General features: G+C 34.1%; 1 protein-coding gene across 1 annotated transcript; it reads right to left on the bottom strand.

Moving 5' to 3' along the window:
- Positions 1 to 4,286: 4,286 nt before the first annotated feature.
- LOC125828163 (CLP protease regulatory subunit CLPX1, mitochondrial-like) lies at positions 4,287 to 14,315 on the bottom strand. The gene is made up of 15 exons (XM_049507484.1): positions 13,339 to 14,315; positions 12,742 to 12,803; positions 12,487 to 12,575; positions 11,641 to 11,720; positions 10,717 to 10,767; positions 9,737 to 9,811; positions 9,535 to 9,612; positions 8,220 to 8,276; positions 6,839 to 6,909; positions 6,648 to 6,747; positions 6,422 to 6,526; positions 5,231 to 5,293; positions 4,965 to 5,087; positions 4,733 to 4,891; positions 4,287 to 4,602 (listed from the first exon to the last, which is right to left on the bottom strand). Exons 1-15 carry the CDS (start codon positions 14,200 to 14,202, stop codon positions 4,528 to 4,530), a joined length of 2,052 nt encoding a protein of 683 aa, XP_049363441.1. The 5' UTR covers positions 14,203 to 14,315; the 3' UTR covers positions 4,287 to 4,527.
- Positions 14,316 to 14,761: the final 446 nt, after the last annotated feature.

Raw genomic sequence — 14,761 nt, 5'->3', positions numbered from 1 at the left:
GCAACGAACGAAACACAATTAAATCCTAGGAAGAAGCCTTAAATGATGAACTAAGGCTAAGTATGGGTGAAGTAATTCTTACATGTTATACGTCGATGAGTAGTTTGGGTGATGATTGTGATTTGATAATTGTGAGTTGAGAATTTGTTCTTGCTTCAGTATATTACGTGCATGTATGTGAACAATGTTTGTTGATCACCCTTAATGTAATAAGTATGAACGAAGAACTATATGTTGTGAATCACTCTTGTTGTATGATTTGTGAAGATATACATTGTGATTGTGATTGTGGATCAGGTGTTGCGTTCCGACACACTAACTTGGATCGGTTGCCACGTTCCGACATAATCTTTGGATCGGGTACCACGTTCCGGTATGCTAACAGTTTGGGTTTGGGTTTCCTAAGAGGACCACTGAGTTGACATAATTGTATGCCTTGAGGATTGTGAAATTGTACCTTGTTCGTAATGATAATTGATGTCGTATTTCCTTGAGTTGTTTTATGGCTATGAGGACTTATGTTTGATTGTTCTTCTATTATTGAGTAAACTTGATATGTATCTTGATGAAAAGTGAACTGGAAGGGGGACACCCAACCGGGAGGTGATACGGAGGTGGGGAGTCAACGTTTCAAGAATTGTTAATGTCTGAGTAAAGGTGTCGTGTGTGGTAATGGCAAGGAGTGAGGGGTAGTGTACGTGTTGTAAGTGCTTAGATGGATTTCACTTTGGAGATAGGGATTTGTGGTTAGGGGTTAGAAAGTGTGACGTAATGTACTATGTGGCCATGACTGGGTGATATGAAGAGGAAGTAAGGGTTTGATGTAAGCGGTTAGTTGGAATGCTTGTAGTTGTATTTGGGGACTTTTCTATGGGTTAGAATGGTTAAGCTATGATCAAGAACCTAGTAAGTAGGTTGACCGGAGAGGTGGTTAGTAGTTAGAATACTAGCGTGATTCGTTGGTTTTCGAGAGAGGGTAAAGGTGGAGAAGCGAGGGGTTTTATTGCATGATCTTACTAGTTGTTTTCTTATGTTATGTGGTGGGCGTCGGGTTGACCGATGATGCCTACCAGTACGTGTGATACTACTCTTGCTATGTCGTTTGACATAGTCTGGATGCAGGTTGGTGATGATTCCTTAGGTGAAGATAAGAATTCTCCAGCAGCTTCTACTTTTCCTTCCGCATGGTGGGAGCTGTATTTTTTTATTTATTATATCTAGTTTGTACTCTTAGTAGCTCTTGTACCTGTTTAGACTAGATCCCTGGGATGTTAATTACTTTACAAGTCTTACTAAAATTGTGTTAAATGTCGTTATTATATTTTATTTCCATTTTTCTTAAAATTTCCACTTGTTTAATTATTGGGATATGAGGGTTCTCCTACTTAGGTGTTAGAGTGGGTGCCCACACGGCCCGGTGGGTTGGGTCGTGACAATTACCCACATTTAAGATCTTGCATTAAGTCGAGGTACATGAATATAATGATTGTATATTAAGTCGAGGTACATGAATATATGATTCATTAAGATCTTGGTTGATGCATGAATTTAAATATAACTATTACTTAATATTTAATTAAATAAATAGATATTAATATTTAATTTATTTTAGGGGTAAGATAAGGGCAAAATGGTAATTCAACTTTGAGGTTAAGAACTTCTCATTTATAATAATATATATATAATATGAGATATATGATTAATCTTTAAAAAAGATAAATTTTCTTATTTGTAAATTACAAAAAACATAAGTTCAGGGGGTAATAGGACCTTAAGTTTAGTTAAGGTGTGTCTCTAGAATTTTGAGCATAATCTAGGGGATACTAGTGTCTTATCCCATTATTGACGTGCCACTAAACTAATAAAGAAAATTATTGATTATTATTTTGATATTAACAAAAAGCCAAGACAGGTCTTACTCCTAAAACATTCTTCAATATGTCATGAAAAAGTACTAGACCTCTTTCCTTGAACGAAAATAAATTCCCCGTTTCAATGACTATTCTTAAAACCAAATTAGATTTGATTGAATTCATATTAGATATTTTAAAATTATAAATAAAAAAAAAAAACTTTTTAGGAAAAATTATCTAAATACACATCTTATTTTATCATAATCTCTAAAATTTCCTACCATTTAAAAAAAAATCAAAAATCCCTTCTCAAATACATCACTCCGCTCTCGTTGATACATCCCTATCTCCCTCTCGGATACATCTCTCACCTCTCTGATACTCATCCCTTCCCTCTCGGATACATCTCTCCCCGCTCGGGTATATCCTCCCCTATGTATAGGATGTCTATTGATGTATCAGAAAGTCCAGTGATGTCTTCGAAATCCATAAATTTTAAGGGATTCTTCTAACTTGAAAAATAGTAGGGAAATAATGTAATTAGCTATTAACACTATGAGATTTATGTAAATTATACTATTTTTAACTACAATTGTCATGTATTGTTCATATTAAGTGACTTGTTGGATATGACACACCCTTAAAAATGATAATTAAGGGCATAATTTAAAAATTACTTTTCACTATTATTTTTTTTATTATTTCAAAACTTGTCTCTTAGAAAATGTAAAGTAGTTAAGAACCTCATTAGATAAAGAAAAATTATGGAATAAAAAATCTCAACAACGTTTTTTGAACTTTGAATAATTGACTTATTTTGAACTATTAAAAAGTCACAATAATTCACTTAATATGAACTAGAGGGAATATATCTTAAATTGTCCAATCAAAATTCACATAATATGAATCTCAAGAAGCAAAAATATCATAGAAATTGAGCCGGACCGAGTAATAAATAGAAGGAAAAATTGTATTAAGTAGCAAACATTTAATTGATATTAAATGTTATAGCTATAGTTTACTTTATTTCCAATTCGCAGCTACTGTTCCATATAATTTGCTATAGCAATTTCTTCGAGCGACATTTTCTACTCAATCGAATTACATGTTCCTTAAAGGACAAGAAAATGGCAGTCTGCTTCTTCAGTTGTTGTTACTGAGTTCTTGCTGCTTATTTGTATAAAGATATATACAAATTAAAGCAGTTATTTTCTATCCCCATATACACCATTTTCTCCTAAAATCTCTCACCCAGATTTGTTTCCTCTCAGCCACATTATTTCCACATTATTTTTTATTTTTTTAATTTTCGGTTCTTTTCTCTCCTCATTTACACAATTTTCTCCTAAATTCTCTCACCCAAATTAGTTTCCTCTGACCAACATTATTTTTTAATTTTGAATTGTCACCATTACCCTCCCGAATGTGCTATTAAAATTTCAGGTAACTGCCAAAAACATGTTGAAATCAGCTTTATATTTTTTTTCTTTGTATTATGTATAATATTTTTAATTTTTTTCATGAATTTTCATATATATATACAAATTCAACTAATGGAAATTTTTATTTATATACATATTACATATATATATATATATATATATACAACTAAAAAGCACAACAAAAAGAACATATACAAATTACAGCCAATACTATTTCTTATTTGCATATAGATTTTACATATACACTTATACAAAGAACACATACATATACAAATTACAGCTATTTGTACATATACAATGGACAAGCCTAACAAAAAACACATATACCTATACAAATAACATCTAATGTACAAACGCAATTATCATAATTAAAAACGAACATGACTGTATACATATACACATATAAAAAAAACTGAAACATTTTATATATAAATTATCCAATTGTATAGATGAATTTATACAAAACTGAACAATTTGTATATAAATTGGATATATCTAGCGAATTATACAAATCAAAAGCTCCATAGCAAACATAAAATTTGTTATGAAGCGCACTTATGCAAACTATAGCTATAACATACAAATATGATTTTTATGTTTGCTAAACCTAAAATTTACTCTAAATAGAAATACTATTATTCCTTTACGTTTTTCGAAACTTGGTGTGATATCTGAAATCACCATCCCCTCCCTACCCACGTCTTTTTAAGAAAAAAAAACAGTTTTTTTACCTTAGTGTGTGGGTCAACTTTCACACACTTCAATTAATTCCACCGTATACCTACCATCTCCCACTAACAACAGATACCAGATAATTCTATCTACCAAAGCTGGAATAAATGGGAAGAATCACCTAGTGTCGTGAACCTTAGACCTCGAGGTCTCAACTACATAAAATACTTTAAATACTTTGACATCTTATAACAACATTGAAAATTTTGTGAGAAAGATAACACTTCTGACCAGTTTATAAGCTTAGCCAAAGCACAGAGAAATATGAAGAATCAAAGTTTTCTCATTGCAAAGAATCGGTACACAGCTTGCTGCCTGCTGCCTATAAATTAGAATGGTTACATTTTCCTCGTATACCGTATTCTATTTTCTATGACTTTGCTGGAAGCAGATTGCTATGTTGTTTTACAAGGGGATCAACACCCTGTATTATGAATTTACATTTTACAACAAATGGAATTTTAACCATGTATGAAATCCTAAGACTGGTTCTACTAATCTTACATGCTTATTGCTCTCGACGAGACTTCAGACTCACCCTCCTGCAGCTCAGTTTCGGCTGCACCATCATTTTCCTGGCAATCAGATATTTCCAGATGTCAAACAGTGTGCATGTATGTGGCTAACACAATCTAAGCATGATTATCTTGACAAGAGAAGGGCTACAGAGAGAATAAACTAAACAAGTGAAAATTCAGATCGTACTCTTTGATCTACTAAGTCTGCTTGAGCAAGATACCGTTGCAGAGCACCATCTCCCCGAAGTACTTTACCACCACATCCACGTGCATTTACTGCACCTACTGACTCTTCATCAACCACAATAGCATCTACTCTATCATCTCCAGATTTGACCTCAGGAATCTGCACATTCAATCAATTGAATCAAATATGAAAAACACTTGCTCATGACCTTATAGATTTGGACATAGTTTACCTCATACATAGCATCAGTTAAGATGCTTTCAAGTAAGGCTCTCAATCCCCTAGCACCAGTATTTTTGACCATTGCTTTCTTGGCAATCAACCTTAAGGCTCCCTCCGTAAAATGTAACTTAGTCTAAACAAGCATATGAAAGTCCAAATCAATAAAAAAAAAATTAACTCTCGCTTCCAGGTTTGAGGATGTGTATATTCATGATTGAATCTTTTTCTTTCTTTTTTATTTATGGGGGTTGTAAAGCTGTCATAGTTTGTACTTACATTGTTCATGCTAAATAGTTTTTTATATTGCTTGCAAAGAGCATTTTTGGGTTCAGTGAGGACCTGTAGAAAAAGGAAACACGAAATTAACCACTCGATAATCTGGAAAAGCAGATAGTTATAGATCAGAAGTAAAAAAAGAGAGAATCAGGCAGGGACTAGTCAGTAACTAATTAGACCTCAGCCTTGTTAATATCATTTAAGGAGGTGTATAAATTAGAACTAAAAATACACCTACATGTAAATTTTCTAATTATGTGAGAATTAAAAAGAGAAGTCATGTGCTTAAGACTTGATAATTTGATGAACACAAAATACATTCAGAACAAGAACACTTGACTTTCTAACTCTAATACTAGGAAGTGATTGAAACAATATTCAGAATGCTAGATAAACTTGACGGGTACCATTACGGCCATCAAAAAGAGGCTTAGTGCCACCAAAATGGTCACAGGTAAGAGGAGTGTTGCCATTGGGATGGTCACCGGAAAGTGTGGTGCTGCTGGAATGAAGGAAAAAAAGGTATATCACCCAGGAATAGTTAACAGAAATAGTCATGGTGCCAACCAAGCACTCACAAGGCATTTGAGTAGGTGCAACTGGTTACAGAAAATATACGTGAATAGTAATTCTAAGAAGAAATCAAACTTAAGAGCATAAATCTGGTCACTGAGAAAATAAGAGAAGACAATATACATTGATGACTTGGTAATTCATGGATGGAAGAGAAACCTATTTATAAATTATAGGTATCAACCAGTACACACATTTGATATTTATTCAATGTAAGAAAACATCTAAGTAAAGAACTTGAACACTTCTAAAATTCTTAACACTAACACTTATATTGCAACATCTTGTAACAAGTTTGATCAATGCATCTAATAAGATACATTAAGTAATAACCAATCAATTTCAACATTCATAAATCTCAGGTCTTTCATGGTTTACCAATGAGAAGAGAGCCAACTGGATGTTATCAATATTTGTTCTGCTTAAATCATAAAAGAGCTAGTCCAGAAACACAATTGCCCCAGTAGGTACACTAAGCTTATGAAGAACCAATTGCACAACCCATCAGAATGAGAGAAAACCTCCAATTATGAATGAGTTGCAGCTTGTTTCCATATACAATGCAGTCCATGATTACGTAGAAAAATAAAAAATAAAGGCAACACAGAATAAAAATACCTGAACAAGCTGGTCCTCAGTCAGCGCAGATAAACTAACTAATATAGGAAAACGCCCAATAAACTCTGGTATGAGGCCGTATGTAATAAAATCACTACTTTCTGCCTGCAAACATGAAAATAATATTTTTCAGGAACAGCAACTGACTAGTAAATTCTACAGCACACAACTCAAAGTCTAAGATATAAAAAGAAAAAAAAAATTAAAATTGGATCATCATTCTTACAGATTCTAGCAAGGATGATGTTATAGTTGCATTTGTTATTCCCCCAGTTCTCATGTTAGCACGAACTGGAGCTCCAAAACCGATAGAAGAATCCTGTCGTCTGGTAATAAGACCCTTTGTAAACCATCATAACTCACAAAATCATAGTTCCTGATGCAATTAGAAAAAGTAGTTTGGAAAATAAAAATTACCTCTCGGAAATAGTCTTCTCCAAATCAATGAATGCGCCACCACAGATGAAAAGAATGTCTTTTGTATCTATCTGTTAAAAAAATGCGCATACTTTTTGAAAATTCATAGGCAGAAGAAATAAAAAAGAATTGAATAACTGAAGCACAAGAGTTGGGTTTTGTTAGTGCCTAAGAATCATCGATGTATTTATTGTTCCAATTCAGAGAAAAGAAAGTGTCTACATGTAGCACCTTACTTTATTTTGTCTGATCTGATTGACATGCACATTAACATCTAAAAGTGGACTTAAGGATGCTAACCATTGACAAATCCATTAATAACAAGTCTTGCTACTTTTAAGTCAGAGCATGAGGTCCAATTTTTAACATCTCCGAATCGAAAATTATCTTTAGGACATTGTCTTGTCTAACTTATCTATTGATTCCACACCGTATTACCTCCTTTTTTATTAAAAAGTCAAATATTTTTCTTGGTAAACTTTACCTACTTTAAATGTGCAATGTTCACCTTGTCTCTGATATTTACTGTGCTCACATTTCTATAACTTTGTGCCCTATGCTTCACTATGAGTATCCTCAATGCTTCCCAATTTGCCTCCGTCACTGTTTTCTATTTTAATTCAAAGAACTTAATTACAAAGGAATTTTCCTGTTCTGACTCATACACCTCACTTTTTCAGGTAAAGAAGCCTTGTGCTGAATTTCAGCCCATTAATGCAAGGGGCATAGTGAGAAGTCATCTATGTTTTTAACTGCAGTGTTCTTCTCCCCAATAAAAGAATGACAGATCCTACAATTCATTTCATCCACAGTTTCAGATTTTTCAAGAAACAATAGGTCAAAAGAACATCAGCTTGCTGTAAACAATGAGTTGACTGTATATAGTGTTGAGATGGAGAGAAAACATTCAGGCACTATACAGTAGACAAGCATTATTATGTAAAACATTACATTGTATTTTAAGCTTGCACAACTCTGAAGGAAAGGAACCTACAAGCTTTTTGAAGGGATAGAAACATGGTTGTACAGCTCTGGGAACCATTTATGTTGTTTTGTAAACTTTTAAAGAACCAACAAGATTCCATTTAGTATAGAAGGTTGTTTGCTTGTTTACAAGGGCTTCCATTCAAAACCTTATATACTTCTCCTTCCTACCTTCAGTATTGAGAAGAATCAGGCTCTATACAACAAGTTACCACTTAGCAGTGTTCATGTTATTTTTGTGGAAGATTATGTCTTCTGTATACTGTATACCTTAAGTATACTAGAGTTTTCCTTTTACAGAGGTAAATTATAACTTGATCCAAAAACAAAAGGTTGCAGAACTCTGAAAATGGTAACAAGGGAAAAGAAGAACCGAACACATTCTCATCCACTTTACCTGAATATTCTCACCACGAGGATGCTTCCTTGCCCCCTTTTCAGGTACACTCACGATCTGGATTAAAGAGATATTTCTGTTAATGCTGGTTAATAAAGGCAGCAGCATACATCATTAGCTAAACAATGTTGTTTTCAACAGAACTTTAAAGTGATTAAACAGCATGTTGTAATCTAAACTGCCCAACTTTTTAAGCACTTATGTTCAGCATCATGATTATAACACTGTAAAAACTAAATAAAACAAAACGTGAGGATAGAGAAGCTTAACAGGATAACAATCAAAGATTTCGACTGAACTATTTTAGAATCAAATGTCAAAATGGAAAAGACAGTCTTTGAACAGCTTTCAAGTTTATTTTCAAGAAGCAACACATTTCTTCACGGTGCAATTACCTGCTAGTTTTAGGATGAAAGCATATTCTAGCAATGCCTTTATTTTTGGTGACTGTTCACTATTCAGGCGAGACTATTCAACAATATAAATAAGATGAATGTTTCTTCAACAATAACTTTTTCCAGCATACTTGCCGGGACTTAACTGTTTTGATTTGCAACTCAAGTTATTTCACTACATCGTGTTTGAGGGGCACACTGAAAGTCCAGGGAATTAATTACCTTTTATGTTAAATGCATTTTACATGCTTAAGTTAATACTGTAGAATATTCTTTGTAATTCAGTCATAATTAGGAATCTCAGAATTAAAGTAATTTCTTTATTTAAGAACAATTTTTTTCTTGAGAATGGTTAAGTTTTATTCCAGAGCACAAGGATTATACTGAATCTGTATAATGTAGCAAAAGTAAGAAACAGAAGTGTTCCCCTTCCTAAGCCTGCAGGGATTCCAGTAGGTCTAACACTGTATCAGCTTCATTTACAAGGTTCCAAACTACACCAAAAAAGAAGTGCAGTTTGCCCTTATTTAAGAACTTAGTCCAAACTTCCCTCATTAGAGATTTTTTTGCCAGTTGAAAATGTAGAGAATTCCATGTACATTTCTTAGATGAATTTAAATGGAGAAATGTGGTTAGTGAGGATTCATATAGCCGACCCAACTTGTTTGAGAATGAGGCGTAGTTGTTGTTGCTGATAGGATTATATATCCTGATTAATAGCTTTCTAATAAATTTGCAGTAGAATTTAACTCCGCTTTCCCCTAATATACAACTGAAATCTTGTAGCCTTTGGACTTGTTAGCCAGAACATAGTTAAATAATCTGGGAGCTAAGAATAGCCCAAGAGAGCCAACAAATACTTTCTTTTCTTATTATTAAAAAAAAAACTTAATAAATGGTCCAAGACCAAGAGCACTCACAGTTCCTTCTAGCATTTTCAGTAGTGCCTGCTGAACTCCTTCCCCAGAAACATCTCTGCTAACGTTTAAACTCTCGGCCTGCATATGAATTAGATAGATGTCAGTTGTGATATCCTTCAAATGTCAGATAAAAAAGAATTACATAATGATCAAATTTCATTAACAGAAGGCATAAAAACAAAAAAGAGGCAAAAGAAAACACCTTTTTTGTTATCTTATCAACTTCATCAATGTAGATCATCCCTTGTTGTGCTGCTTGCACATTAAATTCAGCAACCTGCATATCAAATTGAAAGCTAATAGTTCTTTTCAAAATTTCATAACCTGGTTCAAAACAATAAATAAAAGAGGCTCAAAGAAACAAAATTCTTCAGCAAACATCCCCAATCCAGAGCAAGTTTATACTGAGATTCAAAGAAATGAGACAAAAAGGCCTGTTCACACATAGAAGTATATTTCACAGCAAATATATCCCCATAGCAAAGTTCATACTGAAACCTAAGCATATTATTAATTTGTGATATTTGCAGATGAATGTGCTAGATGAATGTGCTAAAGGAAACCATCATTCATTTTATCCCTTCTAAGACTGTAAATTAGTATAAATACGAAGGTATAGATCAAATCCAACCAACTCTTCCAATTCCTTCTCAATAGAGAGGTCCCACGAGATCAGATATCATCAAGGAATCTCCACATTGTTGGGATCTATGTTGCTCGGACTCTCCAAAATGTCGACGTTGGACCCTCCGGAAATAGTGCATTTTTTAAGCATCCGACACAGGTGCGGCTACATTTTTGGAGAGTCCACGTACATATCAACAATCCACCAATACAGCCAATGTAAACATCAATGAGTTGTCCGATACAAAAGAATGCAATGAGTTTAAATTAGTGCAAATATGGCAATTTAGAAGAGAGCAGGAATCACATTCCTAACATCACCCACGTATTAGTCAACACTATATTCTAAGTTAAAGTAATACTTTGCTATATAAAGAAACTACTGGCACAATAAAAGATGGGAATAACAATAAAAGGGATGGCATATTAAATGTAAAATGTAAAAAGAAGCATCCTGGTAATAAATCCAACTTTTCTAGAACCAAGAATATGTAGAATAGGACATGCTTAACTCAGCCAGTTATTTGTAAACTTATGAATCTGAAGTAGGAATTATACCGAAAGCAACTTGTACATTATGGATTCGACATCTTCACCAACGTATCCAGCCTGTAAGATAGCACAAAATGCTTCATTAAGGTTAAAAAGATTTATCATCATAATTAATAATCGCTTAAATTTATAATGGGTAATAGTATCTTTTTTTTTTGTCTGATCAAGTAAAAGATTTCATTGATAATGACAAGCAGACAAGGCCATTTTGGCCGTATACAAGAGGTATACTATAAAAAGATGAAACCTACAAAATATGGATATCTCCAAAAGACACCCAATCCTCTATACAAACCGGAACTACATGAGTACACCAAAAGAAAATAAGGGATTGGAGACTACTCCTGAATCGATTAAAGCTCATCTCCACCCCTTCAAAAGCTCTCATATTTCTCTCTTTCTAAATGATTCTCATATATTTCCTGTAATTTAAAGTTTACTGAGATATCCTATCAGTCATTATGTGGCATTGGCATATACTATTTGACACGCTGATAGAGATATTACAGAATTTTCAGATTAGATGACTTTCTAAACTACGATTTGGTAAAATCACAACACTCAGATAGCCAAACAAGGATCAAACATGAACTGGGAAATATTCAACCAAATCAACTTCAAACTAGAGTTTCATTATATCTGATCTCTGATTTTAAAAGTTCCCAAACAACCGCTTAGATTTTATGTTCTTTGACCTTCAAGAGAAGAACATCTATGCATTGAGAAAACCGAGTAACAAGGTAAGTCAGACATAACTTAGCTAGAGAGGAGCAATGTCAGTGACAGCAAAAAGGCCAGAAAAGGAGAAAAAATAATTAAAGCAAGCACCCTGCCAGTAAAAGGACAGATTTACACCCATTTATTTTTCATTAAATAAGAACAGAAACAATCAAAGCGGGCAAAGTTCAAATCAAACAGCATCTTACTTGCCTGCGTTAAGGTTGTTGCATCTGCAATAACAAAAGGCACATTCACAAAACGTGCAAGCGTTTTTGCAAGTAGTGTTTTCCCTGTTCCAAAAGCAGAGTTAGAAAGTTCAAAGTTTCACAACTTCTTCCACACAGATAAGCAATTGTCGGCAGAAAATATTATTGGATAGCAAGGACACACCGTAGTTTGGGGAGCTACGAACAAAAGCATAAAATGAAAATGAGCGCTTTCTTAAAACAATCTATATTTATTGCAACTATTACTGTGTTACAGAAACTTAATTCGTTTTTAGTATAAGGACCGACACAAAAAGAAGAAAACGAGAAGAAAGTCCAATTTTCCCTTGTTCTGTTGGCAGACAAAACAAGAAAGTGTGGACAAGGTATTCTGATGAAGAAAGAATCAGTGTCTGCAATGAGAAAATGTCTTCTCGTCCATTGTTTTACAAGGTATCATTTCTCATTAAGCAAAGGGGAAACACAAGTTCCCAGTTCCCACATCTCCTTCCTTTTTACAGTCCCAATTTTCCAAACATAAATTAGAAATTTCTCAATTTAGGTTCTCAAATTTGGAACATCCCTGATAACAAGCAATATCGACTTACACAAGGTCTCAACATTTCTAAGGCAAAGCAAAAGTTTAAGGAAGCAACAAATGAATACCAGAATAAAAACGGCACATTCACAAAATCAACTAAGTTTGCAATTAGTTTCCTGAATCAGAAAACCTAAATCTGGACTTCTTTAGTATAGAGACTTCTGTCAGCTGACAATCTCTGAAGGTTCTTAGGTTAAAGATTTGCATAAGTAACAGACTGAAAGTACAAGAACGGAAGTTTGATTTTACCTGATCCGGTAGGCCCCATCAAAAGCACATTGCTTTTCTCCAATTCCACATTTTCTTCATTATCGTCCTTTGGCGATTCTGCTCCAGACCTAATGCAGAGGTAAATAAATATGGTTCATATGGAGAAAATAAAGTAAAAAGAGAAAGGAAAAAGAAGATAAATTTTTCAACAGGATAAAAAAATATCATAATTTAGAAGGAAATGCTGATCAGCAATAAGCCTTCAACAAATCATGAATCAAATGGATTGCTTACCCTTTCTGCAACGAAGCATGGTAAATCCTTTTGTAGTGATTATAAACACCCACCGAAAGCACCTGCCATATGAATCACTTCGTAAACAAAAGACAACATAAAGACAAAACACAAGTTTGACGCATTTATTTTATGTCACACATATTGTGCAAACAATGACTTTAGAGAGAGTTCTACCCTATAGCGCTTCTCTAAAGTAGGCTAGAGCGACACAAAAAACATTCACCTGAAGCATAAGCATCAAAGTCCAGTTTACATTTCGATTCCCAGGAACAAGCATTCTAGATATGCATCTCCTTTAGCCATAAAATGCAAAATAGAAATCTATTCATGCTCAAAACTCCCAGCAACAACAATTACAAAAAAATCATTCTTTTTTTTCTTTTGAGAAGGAAAATAGCAAATTACAAAGAGATTAGTAATATGAAATTGCTGCTGATTAAAGTTGCAAGTTGAAAGTTCGATTGGATTGCGCACCAATAGATAGACTAATTCAGTTGCTTGATCACGGTTATAAAGTTTCAAACTTTCAGTATTGTGTAGTACAGTGAAGAAACAGTGACTATAAGGGATTAAATATGAAAATGAAAAGCTCACCTTCTTGGCACGCTCTTGACCTATAACAAACTTGTCAAGTCCCTTACAGATCTCTTTTGGTGTTGGCAGATTCTTCCCCAAATTAGACCCACCCCACCCACTCTTCTCATCATTACCCTCATCTTTACCACCCCCATTTTTCCCTTCAGCTCCATTAGCCCGTATCAGATTAAGTCCAGGAGCAAATGGTGGACCTGGAGGTGTATGCACAGCCAGCCCATTACCAGGTGGTGTCCAATTTTCAGGAGGCTCACCACCATACGATTTCAACGACTCCCAGAAAGACGGCTTCTGTCTCTTCCCATTATCTTCATCATTATTCACTCTCTTACCATTCCCATTCCCTTTCATCCTTCCAATCTCAAAAAAACTACCTTGAAGTGGCGCCATCTTATACGGTCTAAAATAATAAGCCGTTTTACAATTAGGGCAAAGATTCACGGCCTGATAAGGACCTGAACCTGCTTCACCTTTCGAATCAGTACTATTATTATTACTATTACTACTATTGCTATCATCATCATCATTAGAAGGAGGAGGAGGAATGAGTTGATGATTTCGATTAGAGAAAAGAAGATCCATATGCTTAGAACAACGAGGACAATAAGCTTCCGCCCTAATCCTTCTCGGAGCAGTTCTATACTCATCGGAAGAACCACCACCACCACCACGGTCCCATTTATATCTTTCTTGCACCCCAATTATAGTCTCTCTCCGCTTCACATGTAACCAATTCACCAAATTCCGATACTGCAAATTTCGATGCTGCAAATTCCGATGCTGCTGCTGTTGTTGCTGGTTTCGAAAAATCATATTCCTAAATGCAGTATATTTTACATTTCTCCATCTCCATAACCCAGACATCCTCAATACTCCTTCTTCTTCTTCTTCGTAGTTAATCCGAACAATATAATCAAATCAAATACCATAAATTAAAGGATTTGGAATTGAGATCTGTGAAGAAGATTAGTATATTATTATGATGAGTACAGGGTGGTATGTTTTTGTTTTTTTTTTTTTTGTTAGTATAACTGAAAAAAAGGAAGAAGATAAAGGTGAGAGCTTTTTGTAGGAATAAGAAAAAATTACTAGTTTCGAGTTTCGAATAAAAAAAAAAGTGTATAAAGGTTAATTAATGGACAAAAAATGAGTTTTGACCGCGTCATGATTTATTTCTATAAATTCTCATATTCATTCTCCATGGATAACAGTTACCATCCACTTACTCTGTGAACTACCGCAGTTGATGTTGATTACACCATGTCATTTGTTTGTTTCTTTTAATTATTATTTACACTCGTGTAATTCCTTTTCTTTTCTTTTTTTCAACCAACATTCCACTAGTATATTTTAATGATCCATTGGTGACATATTTCAAGTACTTATTTGAGAAATTTATTTGGATTATTTTAACCATATACAT

The sequence above is a fragment of the Solanum verrucosum genome, unplaced genomic scaffold, assembly GCF_900185275.1.
Source record: "Solanum verrucosum unplaced genomic scaffold, falcon-dt-bn FXZP01000102.1, whole genome shotgun sequence".
Classification (NCBI taxonomy): Eukaryota; Viridiplantae; Streptophyta; class Magnoliopsida; order Solanales; family Solanaceae; genus Solanum; species Solanum verrucosum.
This window is presented reverse-complemented; position numbering and strand designations above follow the sequence as displayed.

Excerpts from the sequence above, each read along its gene's own strand:
- LOC125828163 (XM_049507484.1), bottom strand. The coding sequence starts at position 14,202 with ATGTCTGGGTTATGGAGATGGAGAAATGTAAAATATACTGCATTTAGG. Across the intron at positions 12,804-13,338 it reads GTCAAGAGCGTGCCAAGAAG|GTGCTTTCGGTGGGTGTTTA; the intron begins GTGAGCTTTTCA and ends TTCATATGGCAG. Across the intron at positions 10,768-11,640 it reads ATGCAACAACCTTAACGCAG|GCTGGATACGTTGGTGAAGA; the intron begins GCAAGTAAGATG and ends GCTATCTTACAG.